We start from the raw sequence: 21,876 nt of genomic DNA on the forward strand, positions 1-21,876 counted from the left end.
ACTGGTGGCACTTTTGGGATTAAAATTATGCTTGCCTAGGTGTGCCAGATATTTTGCAGGACTCCTGTTGATACTGTATTTGTTTATTATTTATATAGCGCCTTACACCAAGGTGTTGTACAGAACCAATTTACAGTACAATTATATTTGAAACATCTATGCAGTAAACAATTCAGTAACAAGAATAGAAGAGGAACAATTAAGATTGTAGTAACAAGGTTTTTCAAGGCAGTACGAAAAGCAGAGTAAGTCAATAGAGTGAAGAGAGAGAGAGAGGAAGAGCAGTCCAATGAAAGGGGGCAAGCAGTGAAATAGAACGAAAGCGAGATTGAGAATGAGGAGAGCGAGAAGGTGCATAAGAGGACACAAGTGATGCAAGATAAATTGGGCCAAGGCCATGAAGAGATTTAAATGCCATACTTAAGATGATAACGAAGCAGAAACAGAATCATGCGCACAAAGGAGATAAATAAGACAAATAGAAGGGTTAGAGATAGACTTTAGAGGGGCCAGAATGGAAACAGGAAGACCAAAGAGTGATGAAGAGCAGTAAAATAGCCATTTGAAAATAAGCAAAGATATCAAAAGTTTAGTAGCAGCAAAGTTAAGAAAGGAGCTAACCATACAAATATTAAACAGATGAAATCGACAGGAATGACAGGAAATAGAAACATGATAAGAGAAGGAAAGATCAGGGTGAAGATAGAAACCAAGTTTGTGGGCAGTTAGGGAAATAGGGAGTCGTGAAGGGGAAAGAGGACAAAAGAGGGAGGAGAAGGAGAGGGAATAGTGGAGGCTGGAAAGAAAAGAACTTCCGTTTTAGAAGCATTGAGATTCAGAAAATGATCAGACATCCAAGTTTGAATATCATAGAGACAGGCTGAGAGATTTGAGCAAACAGTAGAAGTAAAAGAAGAAAAGGACAAAAAGAGTTGTGTATCATCAACATAGAAGTGATGACATAACACAAAGGAGGAGATTATCGAAGCAAGAGGAGAAGTATAAGGAGAAAAAAGGAAAGGACCAAGAACCGAACCCTGAGGGACACCTTGAGAAAGTGGACAGGCATCAGAGCAGGTTGCAGCCCATGTGAATGAGTAGTTGTGCTTAGTTAGATAAGACTAAAACCAGGATAATACAGATCCAGAGAAACCAAAAGAAGAAAGAGACTGAAAGAGTAGCAATTGGTCCACTGTGTCAAAAATAACAGAGAGATCTGAAAAGATAGAGCAGTGTTTAGAATCGCCGGCTGAAGGCAGTGAGTTCAGACAGAAAGAAGAGATATTTCAGTTGAATTAAGAGGTAGAAATCCAGATTGGAAACAGCGAAGAATAGAATTCATTGCAACAAGTGAAGAAACCTGCAAGTAGACAAAACGTTCCAAAGTTTAGAAAGATAAGGAAGAACAGAAATGAGCCGAACATTAGAAAGTAAGATGGGTCTAGAGACTTTTTTTCAAAATATGAATAATGACTGCATGTTTAAAGAGCAGAATAAAAGTAGAAGTAACAAAAGAGATATTGAAAAGGCTAGTAAGATAAGAATTAAGTGAATGATAGATTTGTGTAATGAGAGCAGAGGGAAGAGGATCAGTAGTGGAAGGGGTGGTATGAGCCTGAGAAAGAAGCATGTAAATATCAGAATTTAGGCAGGAGAGAACAAAGATATAGTGCTAGATGAAGAAGAGAAGGATGAGCACGGCACAAAGGAGATTAGCCGTGCCGTGGTGAAAGGGGCCACTTCCGACCAAGGCACAGTAGATGAAAGACATTGCATATTGCCGCGAATTTGACATCTAATATATAAAGTTGAATGTATGTATGTGTGTATGTTTGTCTGACTATAAAAATCCACACCATTGAACCTACGTCTACCAAATTTTGCATGCATTCCTCTTTTCTCCGAGACAATATCGTAGTCTATGTTTGGATGCAAAAATCTCATGTACAAAACCATTTTTGGAGGTGTGTGCGTATGTTTGTTCGGCTATACAAATCCACACCATTGAACCCATCGCTGCCAAATTTTGCATAGATTCCTCATTTGTCTGGAGCAAGATTGTAATCTCAGGAGGATAGTTCGGGGGCAACGTGCTCGCCTTTGAAGCAAGACGACGCAGAGCAACACAGGCTCGATCCCCGGGTCCACGCTTAGAAAGCTCTGGATATTAAGCGCATTATAAATAATCTCTCATATCATATGTTTGGATGCAACAAATGTACTCTGTAGACACCCTCATTTACTGATGCTCACCACGATTCACTACAGTAGGTACTAGAACGATTCAAAATTTGGAAAAGTGTCTGAAGCAAAATGTTCGATGTGTTGGTTATTCCTGTATTACTACTGTATACAGTTCGAAAGTGTTTATTAAAGCATTTTTAAAGGGAATTAAAAAACACATTTTATTTTGTTTTGTCACGCCACTCCAAATATGGGAAATGGCAAGGTTACAGTTTACTTAAGTTCATTCACGATAAGAGAGCACAATCAATCAATCTTTCATGGACATTTTCTCAAATGTGCTGAAGCCATTGAGTGATTGAAACATGCCGCACAAAAAATGAACATCACTTGGAAAAGCTCCATTTGATGCAAAGCGAAAAGAAATCTATATCAAACGCTTCTGAAACACAACAACAAACCGCAGCACGACTTGCTGACCAAAAAAGAGCAAAATCCTCCAGGGCACGTGAGACACCACTCGATCAGGGCATGGGCAACGCCGGATACCCCCAGCTAGTAGCTTATATTCAAACACTGCCTCTTCATGCTCGCCCGCTGATGTATGGGGACTTCATGTTCAGTTTTTGTTATCCAGCCCTTAGGACTTTGTTCTGAGTGATCACCAATAGATATGGTTGTGGAATATGGGATACGAGACTAGAAATTCTTTGTACACATGAGGGAATATTTGGACAGCGCACTGACACTCTAACAGCTGTTGTTCCCTTGATAGGAATTGTAGTATGTAACGTTTGTTTTGTGATTTTTGCTACAAAACCAATAAAGTTTCAACAACAGCAAAAATCTTTCTGCCTGCTGTTTTCGAGCGTCGTTGATCTGTTTCTCTTACTTGTCATTTTGGGCATTCTCGTTCCTTAGTCACTCCTGGTGCCTTCCTCCATTGCTGACCTCTTTTGACCTCCCCTAACCAGATGAATGATCAATGCCTCTCTCCTTTTGCTTTCTCTACAGGGGATGTCGCAGGAGGCTGTAAGCTTCTCAGGAACCGCTTCGACAGCCGTGACCGCGAATGGGCAACGTACACCTGCGTGCTGGGCTTCCATGTCTTTGGTGAGTACAGTAGGGGCAAGAGAGCCACAGTGAGTGACATATACAGCCAGGCCAATGGGGCATGCTGACCGGTGAATACATTAGGGCCATGGAGTGTGGAATGACCAACCAGGACCATGCTGTGTTGTTAAAGCAACAAGAAAGCTGAAAGCTATTAATGTGGCATTATGTACCTGTTGCACAGGCATCACGGGGGGATTACAGCCTTGGGCCTGAGTTACTTGCCCGAGCGAAGCGAGGGCAGTTAAAGTAGCCCCAGACCGTTAACCCTGGTGATGCCTGTGGAAATGGGGTACATAAGACCATTAGCACCTGTCCCATGGGCTGGGACGGGGCTCATTTACAGTATTTTCGCTCCCTGAATGGGGTGCCTCGCGGCGTCCATTTCACAGGACGCAAATACTGTTCCAAGATGGCTGCTGGGAACAGAGGGGAAGGTGTGGCTGCGGCAGCGAGTGCCGCTGCCGCCGAAATAAGGTAAGTGTTGGGGAGGAGGGGTAAAAAAAATGTAAACAGGTACAGAGGGTGGGGAGAAGATGGCGGTGGGGTAAGCTAGCAGTCAGGCAGCATAGACCGCAGGCTTTCACCGGCGGTTCAAGCCGTCAGTCGTATAGCCACCTGATTGTCTGGCTCCCCCAGCCAGGGTGCTAATGGCAGAGCATTCTGAGCATAGGAAACTGGGGGTCGCTACAGGACATGACATGCTCTAGGTGATAGGTGTCGCAGCTGAATATAATGTGTTCGAAGTGTGCAGGAGGTGCGGTTGGGAGTGGTGGTCCTATGCTTTTCTTTTTTACATTTCACCATTACTGTACTTTTATTTTATAAATAAACCGCTCCGGAATGGTTTCTGTTTGAAATAAAAGTATAGGAAGGAAGAAATTGTGACGTTGTCTACCGTGTCTGTCGTCTGGCCTGCATGAGAGTCGTGGGGCCTGATTTATAAAGCGTTTCATGCAAAAAAGCCATTGTTAATTTGGGCCCCTGGTGTCTGTCAAGCTGCGCCTGCGCTTTGTATATTAAACTTGTGTGCTGTCTCAGTGCACAGGCCCTGCCACAGCACCTTCTTTCCTTGTAAGAGCTGTGCTGTTGCTCTAAAGAAGTAGTTTGATCGTGTTGTCGAACAAAAGGTCTATTTCACCCAGCCCATTTGCAACTTTGAGAAAATAACTCACTGAAGTGAGTGTGGTGACATGGTCACGCTATGCCCGCAAAGTAGAGACGCAACTCCGTCGCAGGGAATAAATGGGACAGTCACGCGCATGCACGTCAGTGCCCAGGCGGAGCCTGTACAGAATACACATGTGTGTGTCACTCTGTGGGGGGTCAGTGGATACCGTAGCGCAAAGCCACATGGCCTTATAACAATTGCGTGGAGGAGGTCGCTTTCCCGGATCCAAGTGCTGCATCAGCTGAGCTGACGGAGGGGTTTGGAATGCTCGTTTTGCTCGACAGCTGTGGCAGCACACAAGGGGAAGGTGAGGCAGGCCCTGCAACACCAGCAAGAAGGAGGTTGTGGCTTCCCTGTTAAGGAAGTGCACGTGCACCTCCTCGACCATTTCTGGAGCATCCGAGGGTGGGAATTTGAAAAAAGAAAAACAAAAACATCATTTTTATCTCTTTTCTCCTGTTTTGCAAGGGGAGTTTTCAGAGTTTTTCTTCATCCCCAATTTTTCACCAGAGCTGTTTCTTTGCAGGTCTCCTTTGGCAGTCACGCTGAGTTGCGGCCTCTGTGAAGAAGGGGTGCCTGTGCACTCAGTCTGATGCTGCTTAGTGGGGCACTGCACCAGGATGCGCAACGCCCAGGCAGCAGCCGCAGTTGCTCCGTCAAGTAGCCCCAAGCGCATTGCCAGCAAGGGGCACTGGCTCCCATGCCAGAATTTGACAAATCTGGGTCTGAAGCGGCCCTGGGCCCCAGATGGAACCTGTGGCTAAAGCGCCTGGAGATGTACTTCTCTGCAGTTGGTGAGGTGAATGAGCAGACAAAGAAGTCGACACTTCTGTATGCTGCAGCACCAGCTGTGTTGAAGCTGTTTGAGGCTTTGAGGCCGGTGGATGGAGCAGCGAAAGACTCTCTGAGGGACCATTTCATCCCATTCGTGAACTTGGACTACGAGAGATTTGTGATGTGTGCGGCCAAACAGAAGGATGACGAGTTGTTGGACTCCTTCTATGGCAGGCTGAAACAACGAGCAGCCACGTGCGCGTGGTTCAGTGAAGAAGAAATGGTGCATAACCAGCTGATTCAGGGGTGTGCCTCAGGGGAGCTGAGGCGACAGGTCCTGAGGGTGCCGGGGCTCACCTTGGTGAGAATCCTTTAAATGAGACAATCCTATGAGCTGGCGGACACGAGGGCTTCCAGGATGGACGAGGCTAGGAAGCACTTGTGTATAGGCACGTTATAAATGCCACATCATATCATATATCATATGAAGATGGTGAAGCTGGAGGATGTCTGCGCGATAGGGCGCCAACAAGGCGCCAGGGGTGGTCGGCGAGGCATGGGCCCCAGAAGAGACAAAGAGCCAGAAACACTGGTCCAATGCACGCTCTGCGGTTACGACCTCCTGCATGCAGCTGATTGCCCTGCCAAAGGGCGAGTGTGCAGGAGATGTGGGGCAGTTGATAATATTGCACGCACGTGCAAAGCCCGGGGCCAGTCGTCACACCATGAGGCCCTGCCAAAATGGGCACGTTTGCTCAGAGACGATTCCCGAGGCTTGCCCAGGTGGATCAGGATGAGGACCAACCAGCTCATGATCCGGACCCGGAGGATGAAGAGGAAGATGTGTTCTTCATCTCCAGCCTCAGTCACTCGAAAGGCAAGAGCAAGAGGCAGCCGAGATGTGCAGTGTCGGTGGATGGGTGCGAGATCCCAGTGTTGAAAGACACAAGTGTGTCTGAGCGTAATGGCTGTGGAACACTATGAGGGGCTGCCAGGTCCGCCTCTCCTAGCACCAGCGAAGGTGAGAATCTTCACCTTTGGCTGCAATCAACTGCTGCCTCAAAAGGGGCTTTTGTCTCGAGAGTGGGCCATGGGCCAAACACCATCAAGGTGAGATTTTTCGTTACTGATGTCAGCAATAACACCCTGTTGAGTTGTGCCACAGCCGAGGCCCTGAAGATCGTCAGCTTCATGTATGGGGTCTATGTGGAGGACATCCACGAACTACAGATACAAGCAGATCAGTTTTGGCTGGAGAGGTGCTCCAAAACATCATACAGCGGGTGCAGGCTGACCTGGCTGGTGTGCACATGGAGAGGCTACCGAAGACACTGGAGAGGATCTATTCACTGGGGATAACTCTCCACAAGTAAAAATTAGAGTTTTTCAAGGAGAAGATTGAATTCTTTGGCTTCGTATTTCAACAAGGAGGAGTACCACCGGACCCCAGGAAAGTAAAGGCCATCAAGGAGGCAATACCACCAGAGTCAGTCACAGAGATGAGAAGTTTCCTTGGTATGGTGACATACTGTGGACGATTCATCCGGAATCTAGCAACGCTGTCGGAGCCCCTGCGAAATCTGACAGAGAAAGAGTGTGATTGGCAGTGGAGCCTACTGGAACAGAATGCATCCGGGCAGATTAAGTCAGCAGTGATGACCAAGAGCACCATGGCATTTTTCAACCCAGCCGTGGCATCGGAGATAGTGGTCGATGAGAGCCCATTTGGACTTGGAGTGGTGCTGACCCAGAGGAACTCAAAGGGGGATGTCCTGCCAGAGGCATTCGCAAGCAGAGTGTTAACGGACACAGAACAGCAGTATTCCCAGATCGAGCACTAGGCACTGGCGGTACTCTGGGGGGGGGCACGCACTTCAGGCTCGATGTACTGTGGAGGCCGGTGACAGTGGTGACCAATTATAAATCGTTGTCACCAGTCATGGCGGGGTCGTCATCAAAGCCCCAGCGTGCATTGAGTGATGGATGCTAGCTTTGCTAGAATACGATTTCTGTTTGGTGTACCAGCCTGGGGCGAACAACGCCCCAGATTATCTGTCCAGGCATCTAGAGAATTCTGAAGCAGAGTCTGAGAACGGAGAGGAATTTGTCAGGCTGGTGTTGGAGTCCAGAGTTTGGAATTCCATGTCTGTGCACAGCTCGCCTGAGGTTAGTGTTTCTGCCTGCTCCGGGAAGCCCTCAACAAAGGTGACTGTAAGTGGGCCCTGATGGGGTTGGACAAGCGCACACAGGAAGCAAAAACTTTGCTAGAGCAGCTGTGGAAAGTGAGGAATGAGCTGTCCTTCACAGAATCAGGGCTGCTGTTGAGTGGCCAAAAGATTGCTATGCCCTCGGCGCTGGTTGCCAAGGTCATATCACTGGTGTATTAAGGGTGTTTCAGGGGTCAGCCAAAACCAAATCCTGACTGAGGATGAAGGTGTGGTTCCTCAATCTGGAACTGCTGGTGGACGAGTTTCAGAGGAATTGTGTGTGGTGTCAGGCTGCAGCCCCCATGAAGAGAGAACCCCAGATCGAATCGATGCCAAGGGGGACCGAGCCATGGGAAGTCGTGCACATGGACTTTGGCTTGATAGGGAGAGATGTGCATTTCCTAGTAGCTATTGATGAATATAGCAGATACCCGGAGGTGGAGTTCATCGAGTCGACGTCATTTGAGAATGCCATACTAGTGGTGGAAAAGATGATTGTGTCTCATGGATTCCCAGAGAAGGTGTGCACCGACAGTGGCCCACCCTTTCAAGGGGAGAGTTTTGCAACCTTCCTGAGGAAGTGCGGGGTCAACCACAAGAAGATATCTCCGCTGTGGCCCAGAGCGAATGGGGAGGCAGAACGCTTCATGTGGACGCTGAACAAAGTGTTCTGGACTGCCAATGGGCAGGGGCAATCTCTGCATCAAGCCCTCCCTTGAGGCAGTACAGAGTCACCCCACACAGCTCCACCAGAGTTGCCCCTGCAGAGGTGATGTTCCGAAGGTGCTTGCGTGGTCTCTTGCCAGGCAGTGCGGACAGAGAGCCGGGGGTGATCGATGATGAGCAGGTGGCCGAAGATCGCAGGAGGTGAAACGAAAGGGAGAAAATCAAGAACAAACTGCGACCACCGGACATATCGTTGGGGGATGAGGTGCTACTCAGGAACCAGCACCCGTAAGGCAAGATCTCCCTGCCCTACAACCCGCAGCCGCTGGACGTTGTAGGAGTGAAAGCGTCCATGGTGATGGCATCAAATGTGAGGAAGACGGTGAACCGGAACTCCAACTTCTTTAAGAGGCTTCGTGGGAACCATCCTGTCGATCTAAGCCCGGAGGCGGAGTGAGACTGACCCATATCCTGAGCAAGCCTGGAGCCCGCCTGAACTGACAGATCTGTGCCCAGATGAGGAGCACGAAGCCCGAGGGTGCACAGCTAGGAGGTATCTACAAAGGGAGTCTCGGTGCTGTCCGTCACATCTGAAGGACTATGTGTTGGACGACTAACATGTCGTCAGTATGGCACCGAAATAAATCAGAGACTGATGAAGTGTTGTGTTTGAAGTTTGACAATACTTATGTTAACTGTTTTCAGTTTGCATGTTTAGTGTGCTCGTTATATTCATTGTTATGAAAAAGGAGTTCTGTGGTGGCGTGGTCACTCTATGCCCGTTACGGAATGACACAACTCTTTTGCTGGGAATAAATGGGCGGTCTCGCGCCTACGCGTCAGTGCGCAGGTGGAGCCCGGATAGAATACATGTGTGTGTGTGTCAGTGTGTGGGGACCCGGGGGCTACCTCTTAGTTTTTGGTTGTTCTATTCAGGAAGGAGAGTGTAATGCACAGAAATATACCGGCATGGCCAAAAAAGTACTGTGCAGTTTCTGCTTAATCTGCAGCATTGTTTGAATAGACAACAAACAAGATCACCTTTCCCCCTACTCAAGCATGGCAGATGGTTTTAGAATAGAAATCCTAGGGTGCAGAATTCCCCATTGCAGACCCTGCCCAGAAATCTCCATCTTGAAATGTAACCACGCTCCTTTATGAGTGTCCAATGTGAAGTAAGTTAGGAAAATATAACAATAATAATTGTAATTGTAGTTGTCATTTGTATAGCGCCTTTTGCCATTATTATAGTCTCAATGCGCTGTTGGTGGGAACGTCCTTGGGGACCTCAGTCCAGAGCATAGGAAATTCTCTGAGCTTTAGAATGCGTGTGTGCATTTTGGCCAAGATATGGAATTAGGTGGGCTGGCCGGGCTCCTGTAAGAGGTCAGGCCTGTGTGTGGGCGCTGGAAGGGGGGTCACAAGTGTGTGTGAGTGCAAGATACTCGTTATGTATCCAGATAGCCAGAATTGTGTCATAGGATGTCGCTGTATCCCAATGGCATAGGTATTGAGGAACGTTTGATTTAAGTAGGCTTAAAAATGCTAAGTGTCCATCTAGATAGAATGTTTTCATAGGTCGTAGCGGCATTCTAATGTGTGTGGATGGACAGCCGTGCCTGCGGCAGGTGTCCACCAAAGTGGTGCGTTTAATACATACCTAGAGCTCGGATGGAGCTTATCTTTGATGTTGCTGTGTGATTGATTCGTCTGTGGGGGAGAAAACCAGACTTTCCTAGGCACTACGGAGAAGCTACCATCAGGTCTTCTAGGTGCAAAAGTCTGGCTATGCTAATATGTCTATGGGTGTGACAGGCAGACTTCCAAGGTCTAGGATGTTGGTATACTTTAAGCGCAATAGACGGGCCACCTTTACAGGCATAGAAAATAACTGTCAAGTTCTATAAAAGCTACCAGTCATCTACCAACTGCAGTATCAGAATATTTGCACATAGCTTCTGTGTGTTAGAATGGCTAACCTAGGATCCTGAAGTGCAATGGAAGGGCTACAAGAATATGGGCCTCATTCCGAGGTTGGCGGTAAGTATTGGTTTTTACCGACATGGCGGAAAGAGCGAGTCCGATCTGGTACCACGCCACTATTTACAGGCTATTCCAACCTCGCGGGCACGAGCTTTCCGCCATGCCGGTAAATCCCCTAGCGGCATACCGCTAAAGGGCCCGTTAAACCCCTTAGCGGCATGAAGCGAGACGTTCTTTACACCGGCATCGAAGCTTCGCCATCCGTAATTAGCGGTGACCGTAATTTACGAATACCGTAAATTACGGTCACCGCTAACTAACGAATACGGAAATTACGTCATCGCACAGGAATGGGAAGGAGCGCGGCGGCCATCTTTAAAAACACAATCCATTGCCATCCTCTTCATACAGGACCCGGAGGCATATTTGGATCGGGAAAATAGCCATTAGAGACCAGCATCATGCCGAAAGCACTGAAAAAGGGTGCCGCCCGCATAAGGAAGGAGCGCTTTACACAGGACGAGCTCCAGGTACTGGTGGACACTCTGCACGAACATGCAGAGATAGTATTCAGCAGTGACATGCGTAGGCCCACCGTCGTCAGGAAGAAGGAGATCTGGGACTTGGTTGCACAGAGGGTGAGTGCCGTAGGAAACACCCCCCGCACCACGAAGGACTGCAGGAAACAGTGGGATGACCTCCGTCTCAGGGTGCGGGCCATCCTATCGGCCAAGCGAAGTCAGGCCCTGGAGACAGGAGGAGGCCCAGCTTCTCCCATCAAAATGATGCCCTGGGAGCAAACGTGTGCGGACATGATGGGCACAGAAGCCATAGAAGGGGTTGGCGAAATGGAGTGCGGTGCTCCGTCATCCGCTGATGGAGGTGAATGTCATGAGTCAAGACAGTAAATGCATTCCTAATGTAAAGCACCGCCAAGGGCTGGGCAAGCTGTCACATCATGTATGGCAGGCTGATGTCAGGTGCAAGGCTGCAACCCATATTGGCCATACCACACAAAGAGGCTGTCAATGTGAGTCACCACAGTACTCCGCCAACATGAGTGACCCAGACATCTGCATGCATTTTCCATCCAAGCTCAGATCACTGTCCCACTCACCACCCAAATGTCAACAAAACGCTGCAAACCCATTGTTATACCATAGGCTTGAAGAAATGCTGACCCCCAAATCATTGCTCATGCCGTCTCTCTCTTCCCCCAACAGTCAGCGGGCATGAAAGTGAGGACCAGGAAGCCACCCAGGCCAGTACCTCCAGGGGCAGAGCCAGGGGACACTGTATACCTGCAAGCAGGAAGAAAACACATGCAACACCACCTGCTCCAGCAACCCCAATGGAGGGTGCACAACCCCCACCCGCACCCGCACCCATGCCTGCAGTGCCGCCGGAAACATGCCCCACGGTGCACTCTCAGTGTGGCAGGGGAGAATGCTGCCATGTGCCTCCTCGATGTGCCAGATAGCCCAACATCAATTTCCGTGGCCAACGTGGAGGACCCCAATGACATTGGACATAGCCCAGACACTCCATCATACAGCCAGGTGGCACACAGCGACTCCGGGGAGAGTGACACCCCAGGGCTCACAGGCCAAGGAGTACCACCTGCCTGTACTGGATCCACTTCCCCTGCAGAAAGTCCCGAAAGGGCTGCAGGCTCAATACCAAGCCTGCCAAGCACATCGGCCACACTGGCCATGGATGCAGTGCGCTCCCAGCACCTCACGGGCCTGATTGAGGAGTTCATCCGGGACAACCGTGAATCAAGGTTGGAGTGGCACAATGACCTTCAGGCTCTGGGCGAGGTGATCACTGCGAGCACAAACCGGCTGTGTGAGGTGCTGGGCCGGATCGCAGATGCCCTGGAGGCAGCACCCCCCAGACCACAGCCCCAGTGGGAGTACCCACCCTCCCAAAGCTCATCCACGCAGACCAGCCCTGTCCGTCGTTCACTGCGTACATTGCGCCGCCACGACATGGATCCCCCTGGCTCTGGGTGTTTACATTGACCATACTGCCACACACATGTGGCCTATGTTGCACTGATGGGACTATTGTGGGGTTGTTGTGGGGGGAGGTGAAGGAGGAGTGAGGGTGTGTGTGGGAGTTGGGGGGAGGTGGAGGGGGGTGAGGGTGTGTGTGGGAGTTGGGGGGGTGTGTGTGGGAGTTGGGGGGGAGGGGGAGGGGGATGAGGGTGTGTGTGGGAGTTGGGGGGGAGGGGGAGGAGGTGAGGGTGGAGGTTTTGTTGTACACGTTTCTACATTATTATTCAATACACTGGTTGATCACCCCTAAAAAACAGAGTGGACATTGATAATGTCGCACAGTGCATGGTGTACATGTATCCCCACACCCAGTGCCCAATGTCCTGTCATCCTCACATCCTCAGCTGACTTGTGAGTCAGAAATATTGTCCGATCAATGATTGCCGCACGGAACGTCCCTCCTGTGCATCGGCACCGTGATGCTGTCCTGCCATTCCTTCCTCATCCCCCTCATCATCATCTGGTGGTAGCAGTTCCACGTCAGGGGGCAGTGGCACGTTCCGACGGATGCACATGTTGTGCAGCATTACACATGCCATGGTGATCTTGGACACCTTCTCGTGGCTGTAGATGAGTGCCCCACCCGACCGGCCGAGGCAACGAAATCGTGCCTTTAACAGGCCGAAGGTCTGCTCTATCACCACCCGTGTACGGGTATGGGATCTATTGTAGTCCTCCTCATGCCTGTTCTGTGGGTTGCGGACCGGGGTCATGAGCCACGGCTTCAAAGGGTAGCCAGCATCACCTGCATGAAAGTGTAATGAAGGTAAGTGTTTGTGCATTCATGGTGGAGAATTGTACTAGTCTTACATGGCCGCAGGTGATTACTGGCCATACACACATGTCCCAGGATACAGTCACCCCATTACTGGCCCAGCTATGTGTCATGTGCAATGGAATGATGGAGGGGGTAGCTTCTCCCTGATGGGTCATGGCGTGCACTCACGTCTTGTTGCATGTGCATCGTATATGCATGCAGCAGTGTTGGACTGCATTCATTGATGTCTTGCGTGAGACTTGGTGAAAGGGTGTGTTGGCTGTAGTTGGTAGCATACTCGTCATTCTACACGGATCCCTACCATGGTGACCTGCAGCAATCCTATGAGGGTGCAGGACCAGTGACACGCTGTAGGATCCCTGTTAGACTCACTTCTATTCACTCCCAGGGATGACTGTCCTGTGTGTTGAGATGCAGGAGTCAGCGACTAGGTGCTATTGCACTGCATGGTGCAGGATGCCGCTATGGTGTGTAAGGTCCGCCGATGAGTGGTGCATGTGTTGTGGTATCTGGCCAGGTTTCCTGTTAGTCATGTAGTGTTAGGTGTCGGCTCAAATTCATCACTGTGTGGTTATGTGGTCATGTGCCGTGTCACTTGCCTTGGGGCACAGTGTGCTGTGAGGTGAACATCGTGCACTGGCGTGGACATTCCCACCCAGGTGGAGTATGCACCCCCCCCCTTTCCCACCCAGGTGGAGTATGCATCCCCCCCTTTCCCAACCAGGTGGAGTATGCATCCCCCCTTTCCCAACCAGGTGCAGTATGCATCCCCCCTTTCCCACCCAGGTGGAGTATGCAGACAACCTACTCACAGCCCCAATGCACTGCCATGGCCCATTCAGGTTACTCACCAAGCAGCCAGGCACGTCGTCCAGCATGTCGCTCCATGTAGCGTGGTAGTGTTTGAGTTCCGCAGGACCAAGGAGTCATGAGTTGATCCGGGGTATCGGGCATTGCAATGTGTGATGGCTTTACTGGCATTACACACCATCTGGACTTTGATGGAGTGGTATTGCTTGCGGTTGCGATACGGCACCTCCATGGAATGCGGGACCACCAATTCAACGTGGGTGCTGTCGAGGGCACCTATGCAATTTGGCATGCCTGCCAGTGCATGGAAGGCAACTTTGGTGTCACATATCTCCTGGGGAGTCTGGGGTAGGGATATGTAGTCCCTTGTGTGGTTGAGGAGGGCATCCAGCACTTGGTTGAGTATCCGGGAAAATATGGGCTGTGAAATGCCATGCATGTGTCCCACTGTATGCTGGTAGGTGCCTGTGGCAAGGAAGTGGAGCACAGACACTACCTTCAGTAGAGGGGGGATGGCAGTGCTGATTTCTATGCGGCTCACTATATCTTCATGTATCAGGTCCACTATGGTGGTAATGGTGTCCCGGTCAAGCCGGTACAGGGTGTGGATCTGCTCTGGTGTGAGGTTGAAGGGGGTGGCTCTGATGCGGGGGTTGGGGGCTGCCGGCGTGGTAATGGTGGCTGCACCGGTAGGACATGCTGGGCCTGTCTCACCCTCCTTCTCCTCCTGTGTATCCTCTGTGGTGGGGGCTGTGGTTGTTGTTGTTGCTGTTGTTGTAGTTGCTGCCTTGCAAGCAGGGCCTCCAGCTCCAGGAATGCTGCTACAATTGGTATCATCTTGGTGTGGGAGGGGGTGTGGTGTGTGGGCGTGCTCCTTTTGTGCTGTGCCAGACTCCATTGACTCCACCTCTGCTGATTGAGTGCACCTGTTCCTCTTGGAAACACTGCTCAGGGTTCTTTACACCTTCTCGGCGATGCCGGTATTTACTCCATGGCGGTAAGGTACTTTGCGGTCTTGTGGAGGCCGTTTTTTCCATGTCCGCTTTACTTGGGATCAGCTAATTTCGGCATAGCGTGTCGGGCGCGCGCCACTAAACCTCATACTTTACGGCGCCGTAAATAACGGTCTGGTGGGTCAGAATGGGCCGTAACGGGAAACGATGCCAGTAGTCCTTTACCGGCAACGATTTTCCCTTACCACCCAACTCTGAATGACCCCCATGTCTTCAAGCATGATGGGCGGGCTACCACTATAAGGCGACACACAAGATGTCCACCCCCAGATCCATTTAAGATCAACAGACTGCCCACTCTCAGATCCGTCTAAATAATACAGTTTCTAAGTGCAGTACAAGTGTTTTCACAGTCCTCCAAGTGAAATACGTGTGCTTTCATTTCAAAATCCTTTTAAGTGAGACACCGTCCCTACCCCCAAAGGTCCATTTGAGTGCGACACAATTCACACACACCCAAATCCATCTGAGTGCAATACGTTTCCTACCCCCAAATTCCAAGTAAGAGAGACACATTTCCAACCCCACAGGTCCATCTAAGTGCGATACATTTCCTACCCCCAACAATTCAACTAAGTGCAATGCATCTCCTACCCCCAACAATTCAACTAAATGCAATACCTAGGGGAAGGAAGGCGGAGGATTGCTAGTTTATATGGGGCCTTACAAACTGTTCAATCATAGGAGGAATTGGTTGTAAAAAACAAGTGGGAGCAAGATGTGGGCTATGCTACCACAGACAAACAATGGTCCAAGATATGGGAGCAGGTGAGGAAGGTGTCTTGAAATGCACTGTTCCAATTTATTCAGTTTAATTACCATGACTCCGGCTAAACTACACAGGATAAAGCCCTCATTATCACATGAGTGTCCACTCTGTAAAACAGGATCTGCAGGTGTTTGGCATACGATTTTGGAGTGCCTTGCGATAATTACGTACTGGGAAGGGGTGATGAATCGTCTTTATGCCTCATTAAGCAGTAGTTGTGCACGCACCCCAGCAGTTTGTTTGTTGGGGCTGATTCCCAGGAAGAAGTCACATAGAGCCAGGCAAACGATAGCTCGCTTTATGATGATCCTGGCCAAGCGACGGATCAGCGATATCCTGGAAGTTTGCTTCGGGTCCACCGATAGAACAATGGCTTCGAAATGTACAGTGGTGGGAGTTGGCAGAGGTGGGATGTTTGAAAAGGTGCATGAATCCAGAGGAGGAGATGGGAGATGAAATGGATTGAGGGCCATTGTTGAATGAGCTGGCTTCCTCCGTGGACTTAAAACCCCCATGAGGCAGGTTGTACAAAGGACTTGATAAAATGGGAGATGGTGTTTTACCTGGGGGGCATGGAAGATTGTAGTGTTGGGGGGAATGGCAGAGAGGAATTGGAATTATTGGAGGAGGGCATGAGTGAGGAATATGTTTTGGTTACTGGATTGGCAGGGTGGGGAAAAGATGAGGGGGAAGGGGTGGGGTTGCTGGGTAAATGTTATGCGTTCGATACTCTTGGAGGTAATGGTGCTCTATTTACAAAACTGTTCATGTTATTGTTATTATGTGTTTTGACTGGGAATAACTGTTTTTTTTTAATTAATAAAAAGAAGTTTAGAAAAAACGAATTGCATTTCTTTCCTACCCCCACTGGTCCATCTAAGTGCAATACATTTCCTACCCCAACAATTCAACTAAGTGCAATACCTTTCCTACCCGCACATGTCCATCTAACTGCGATACATTTACAAACCTCAAGTCCATCCAAGTGCGCCACATTTCCTACCCCCAACAATTCAACTAAGTGCAATATATTTCCGACCCCCAGCAATTCAACTAAGAGCAATACCTTCCATTCCCTCACAAGTCCATCTAAGTGCGATACATTTCCTGCCTGAAAATAATAGGTTCTATGTGATTATAATGAATAAAAAAATAAAGAGTGCATTTTTAGCAACAAAAAAAAGAAAAAAAGATTGCATTTATTTTAGAGGCGGGAGGCCTTCCCAAGCCCCCCGTTTCCCCATGTTTAAAACCCCACCTCAAACCCCTCCCCACCAGATTTGACCCCTTACCCCACCCCCACATATATTTTTAAAAATAAATTCAGCATTTTGTCGTTTCTGTTTCATGTAAAAATTAATTATTTATTTGTTATTCGTTAAAATCACTGGAAAGCCAAAAATTCAACGAAGTGCAATACCCTTCCTACCCCCACAGATCCATCTAAGTGCAATCCCTTTCCTACCCCCAAAGGTCCATCTAAGTGCAGTACGTTTCCTACCCCCAAGAATTCAACTAAGTGCAATACCTTTCCTACCCCCACAAGTACCTTTAAAGTGCGATACATTCCTTTCCCCCATGGGTCCATCTAAGTGCAATCGTTTTCTACCCCCAAGAATTCAACTAAGTGCAATACATTTCCTACCCCCACAGGTCCATCTAATTGCAATACCTTTCCAACCCTTAACAATTCAACTAAGTGCAATACCTTCCCTACCGCCACAAGTCCATCTAAGTACAATACATTTCCTGCTCCCAAAAATTCAATTTAGTGCAATACCTTTCCTACCCCCCACAGGTCCCTCTAAGTGCAATACCTTTACTACCCCCATCATTTCAACTAATTGCAATACCCTTCCTACCCCCACAAGTCCATCTAAGTGTGATACATTTTCTGCCCCCAGCAATTCAACTAAGTGCAATACCTTTCCTACCCCCACAAGTCCCTCTAAGTGCAATGGGATCCAGTTAATATGTCAAAAACTTTTTTTCAGATGACAAATCTGTTGAAAACATTTTACCGAAAAAAAATTCGAAAGTATTATTTTTTCATTTACATGTTTTTTTTTGTTCGCGAGGAAAAAAAAGGTTTACATTTTTTTTAAAAGGGTGGTTGGGGAACCCCACCCCCCCCCATTGCAAACAAAAAATAACAAAAAAAAGACATTCACATTTTTTTTTCGGTGACATGTTTTCGACATTATGGCATTCGAAAAGATTTCGTTTGAAATACTCACTAGGAACCAAGTGCAATACCTTTCCTACCACCATAATTTCAACTAAGTGCAAAACCTTTGCTAACTCCGTAGGTCCATCTAAGTGCAATACCTTTCCTACCACCATAATTTCAACTAAGTGCAAAACCTTTCCTAACTCCATAGGTCCATCTAAGTGCAATACCTTTCCTACCCCCAACAATTCAACTAAGTGCAATACCTTTGCTACCTTTAGCAATTCAACTAAGTGCAATACCTTTCCTACCCCCACAAGTCCATCTAAGCGTGATACATTTCCTGCCCACATCATTTCAACTAATTTCAATACCTTTCCTACCCCCACAAGTCCATCTAAGTGTGATACATTTCCTGCCCCCAGCAATTCAACTAAGTGCAATACCTTTCCTACCCCCACAGGTCCCTCTAACTGCAATACCTTTCCTACTCCCAACAATTCAACTAAGTGCAATATCTTTCCTAGCATCAGCAATTCAACTAAGTGCAATACCTTTCCTATCCCCACAAGTCCATCTAAGTGTGATACATTTCCTGCCCGCAGCAAGTCAACTAAGTGCAACACCTTTCCTAACCCCACAAGTCCATTTAAGTGAGATACATTTCTTGCCCCCAAAAATTCAACTAAGTGCAATACATTTCCTACCCCCACAGGTCCATCTAATTGCAATGCCTTTCCAACCCTTAACAATTCAACTAAGTGCAATACCTTTCCTACCCCCACAGGTCCCCCTAAGTGCAATACCTTTCCTACCCCCATCAATTCAATTAAGTGCAAAACCTTTCCTACCCCAGAGGTCCATTAAAGTGCAATACTTTTCCTACCCCCAACAATTCAACTAAGTGCAATACCTCCCACCCCTACAAGTCCACCTACGTGTGATACATTTCCTGCCGCCAGCAATTCAACTAAGTGCAATACCTTTCCTACCCCCACCGGTCCCTCTAAGTGCAATACCTTTCCTAACACCATCATTTCAACTAAGTGCAAAACCTTTCCTAACTCCGCAGGTCCATCTAAGTGCAATACCTTTCCTACCCCCAACAATTCAACTAAGTGCAATACCTTTGCTACCTTTAGCAATTCAACTAAGTGCAATACCTTTCATACCCCCACAAGTCCATCTAAGCATGATACATTTCCTACCCCCAGAAATTCAACTAAGTGCAATACATTTCCTACCCCCGCAGGTCCCTCTACCTGCAATACCTTTCCTACTCCCAACAATTCAAGTAAGTGCAATACCTTTCCTAGCAGCAGCAATTCAACTAAGTGCAATACCTTTCCTACCCACACAAGTCCATCTAAGTGTGATACATTTCCTGCCCCCAGCAATTCAACTAAGTGCAATACCTTTCCTAACCCCACAATTCCATGTAAGTGTGATACATTTCCTGCCCCCAGCAATTCAACTAAGTGCAATACCTTTCCTACCCCCACAAGTCCATTTAAGTGCAATACATTTCTTGCCCCCAAAAATTCAACTAAGTGCAATACATTTCCTACCCCCGCAGGTCCATCTAATTGCAATACCTTTCCAACCCTTAACAATTCAACTAAGTGCAATACCTTCCCTACTGCCACAAGTCCATCTAACTGCAATACATTTCCTGCCCCCAAAAATTCAACTTAGTGCAATACCTTTCCTACCCCCACAGGTCCCTCTAAGTGCAATAGCCTTCCTACACCCACAAGTCCATCTAAGTGTGATACATTTCCTATCCCCAACACTTCAACTAAGTGCACTACCTTTCCTACCCCTCACAGGTCCCTCTAAGTGCAAAACCTTTCCTAACCCTACAGGTCCATCTAAGTTCAATACCTTTCCTACCCCCAACAATTCAACTAAGGGCAATACCTTTGCTACCTTTAGCAATTCAACTAAGTGCAATACCTTTCCTATCCCACACGTCCATCTAAGCGTGATACATTTCCTGCCCCCAGCAATTCAACTAAGTGCAATACATTTCCTACCCCCACAGGTCCCCCTCACTGCAATACCTTTCCTACCCCCAACAAGTCAACTAAGTGCAATACCTTTCCTAGCATCAGCAATTCAACTAAGTGTAATACCATTCCTACCCCACAAGCCTATCTAAGTGTGATACATGTCCTGCCCCCAGCAATACAACTAAGTGCAATACCTTTCCTACCCCCACAAGTCCATCTAAGTGTGATACATTTCCTGCCCCAGCAATTCAACTAAGTGCAATACCTTTCCTTCCCCCAAAAATTCAACTAAATGCAATACCTTTCCTACCTCCACAGATCCATCTAAGTGCAATTCTTTTCCTACCCCCAACAATTCAACTAGGTGCAATACATTTTCTACCCCAACCCTTAACAATTCAACTAAGTGCAATACCTTTCCTACCCCCAGCAATTCAACTAAGTGCAATACCTTTCCTACCCCCAAACGTCCATCTGAGTGCAATACATTTCCTGCACCCAACAATTCAACTAAGGGCAATACCTTACCTATCCACACAGGTCCATTTAAGTGCAATACCTATCCTACACCCAACAATTCAATTAAGTGCAATACCTTTCCTACAACCACAGGTCCATCTAAGTGTGATACCTTTCCTATCCCCAAAAATCCAACTAAGTGCAATACATTTCAGCAAAATATCTCTAATTTACACAATTAGGCTAGATGCATGTAGGTATAGGTATTAAGTAATTAGAGTGGTGGGGTTTTACTGGAGTACAGTAATGGCTGTCCTCCCCGCCCACCCACACTTGCCCTATTAGTTGCTGTAGGGTGTCTGCATCAGGTGTCCCTGGCGAACACGGGCAAGCACAGAGCTGCTTAGGAGAGAGCTGCCCTTAGCTGATGGCTGCCTGGGCAAAGGCTGTCCTGGGCATATCCCTGAAGAGGACGAACTTCTGGTCACCTTACCATGCCACAGGCCCAATCCGCTTGGGGGAGGGCTGGCAGAGGGAGGCGCAGGAAGTGGAATGAAGGACAAAATAAATAAAATAATGGAGAGGGTGCCGAACAGGGAAAGAAATGGGCAGAGGGGATCAGGAGGGACAAAAAAGGAGCATTCACCCGATGTTATGAGCGTGCAGCCCCCGGGAAGAATGGCTGAGCCGACATGGAGCAGGCAGAGAAAGCCCAGCCTCCTGGTATGGTCAGCTGACCATGACACAGGGCCAATCCACTTGGGTGAGGACAGGCAAAGGGAGGGGTGGAGAGCACAAGAATAATATGGAATGCTCTGTGTAATTGATCGTAGCAGTGTTTTTAAGGGCAGAGACCTGAAGCCTTTGTCTGTGGCAGTTCGCACTTGAACACCATCACATAACATGCCATGATATTGTCCAGTGTGCTGTTTAGGTTTTCAACCTACTGTCTGGCTGTTATCAACTAAGGTCTGATCTGATGAGTTTATCCTGTGGCGTAGTACATACGGTTTGTGCATTCACTGTTGCAGAGCTCCTTTAGTATGTTTGCCTTTCTTTGGGGAATATGTGGATCGTGTGCTTCAACCGAAGTTGGAAACACATATAATACGTTTGAGTGCTACCATGGCTCAGAAGATAGCTCAATGTGTTAAGCACTCCTTGCAGCGATCGCTTTTCATATGCCAGATCACAGTACCACATCCAAGCGAGGCAAACTCATCCTTTCCTCTCTCTAAGGTTGTTAAAACTTTGGTGAGAGCAACCCTACTCTGCTACATCACACCTGCACCGAAAAGTGCCAGTTATAAAAGCGAACACTGCATCAATTTTATGCACGTCTAGAGCTCTGTCCCTTAAAACAAGGGGTTTAAATACTGGCTAGCCACACTCTGTGTAGAACATACAGCATTAGTTAGGATAGGTAGTTAGGAAACCAGATCTGAGACCTTGAGGCTCATAGCGCGGCTTTGCCACTAAACAATAATGTGATCCTGGACAAATCATCTTATCGCACTGCATAGTACTTTGCGTTCTTCTGTGAAAAGGTTTGCCTTCTCATATTCCAGTTGCTTTGATTCGCCCACTATTTGCTATTGCTTTTCCTGTAGGCCATTTGAGTGGAAGGGGTACTACACAGGAGACGGCTGATCAAATGTTGCAGCCCTCTGATCTTACTTTCAGGCCTGCTTACCTGACACAAAATGT

The 21,876-nt window shown here is 48.0% G+C and overlaps 1 protein-coding gene across 4 annotated transcripts in view; it reads left to right on the forward strand.

Moving 5' to 3' along the window:
* The window catches only part of EML3 (EMAP like 3), a 743,130-nt gene that overhangs the window by 620,372 nt on the left and 100,882 nt on the right, over positions 1 to 21,876 (forward strand). For all 4 annotated transcript variants that reach the window (XM_069645189.1, XM_069645191.1, XM_069645188.1 and 1 more), the window contains one exon: positions 3,199 to 3,297. In XM_069645189.1, coding sequence (XP_069501290.1) covers positions 3,199 to 3,297 — 99 coding nt within the window. The remainder of the gene's footprint in view (positions 1 to 3,198; positions 3,298 to 21,876) is intronic.

The sequence above is a fragment of the Ambystoma mexicanum genome, chromosome 2p (assembly GCF_040938575.1).
Source record: "Ambystoma mexicanum isolate Mex_15411 chromosome 2p, UKY_AmexF1_1, whole genome shotgun sequence".
NCBI classification, from domain to species: domain Eukaryota; kingdom Metazoa; phylum Chordata; class Amphibia; order Caudata; family Ambystomatidae; genus Ambystoma; species Ambystoma mexicanum.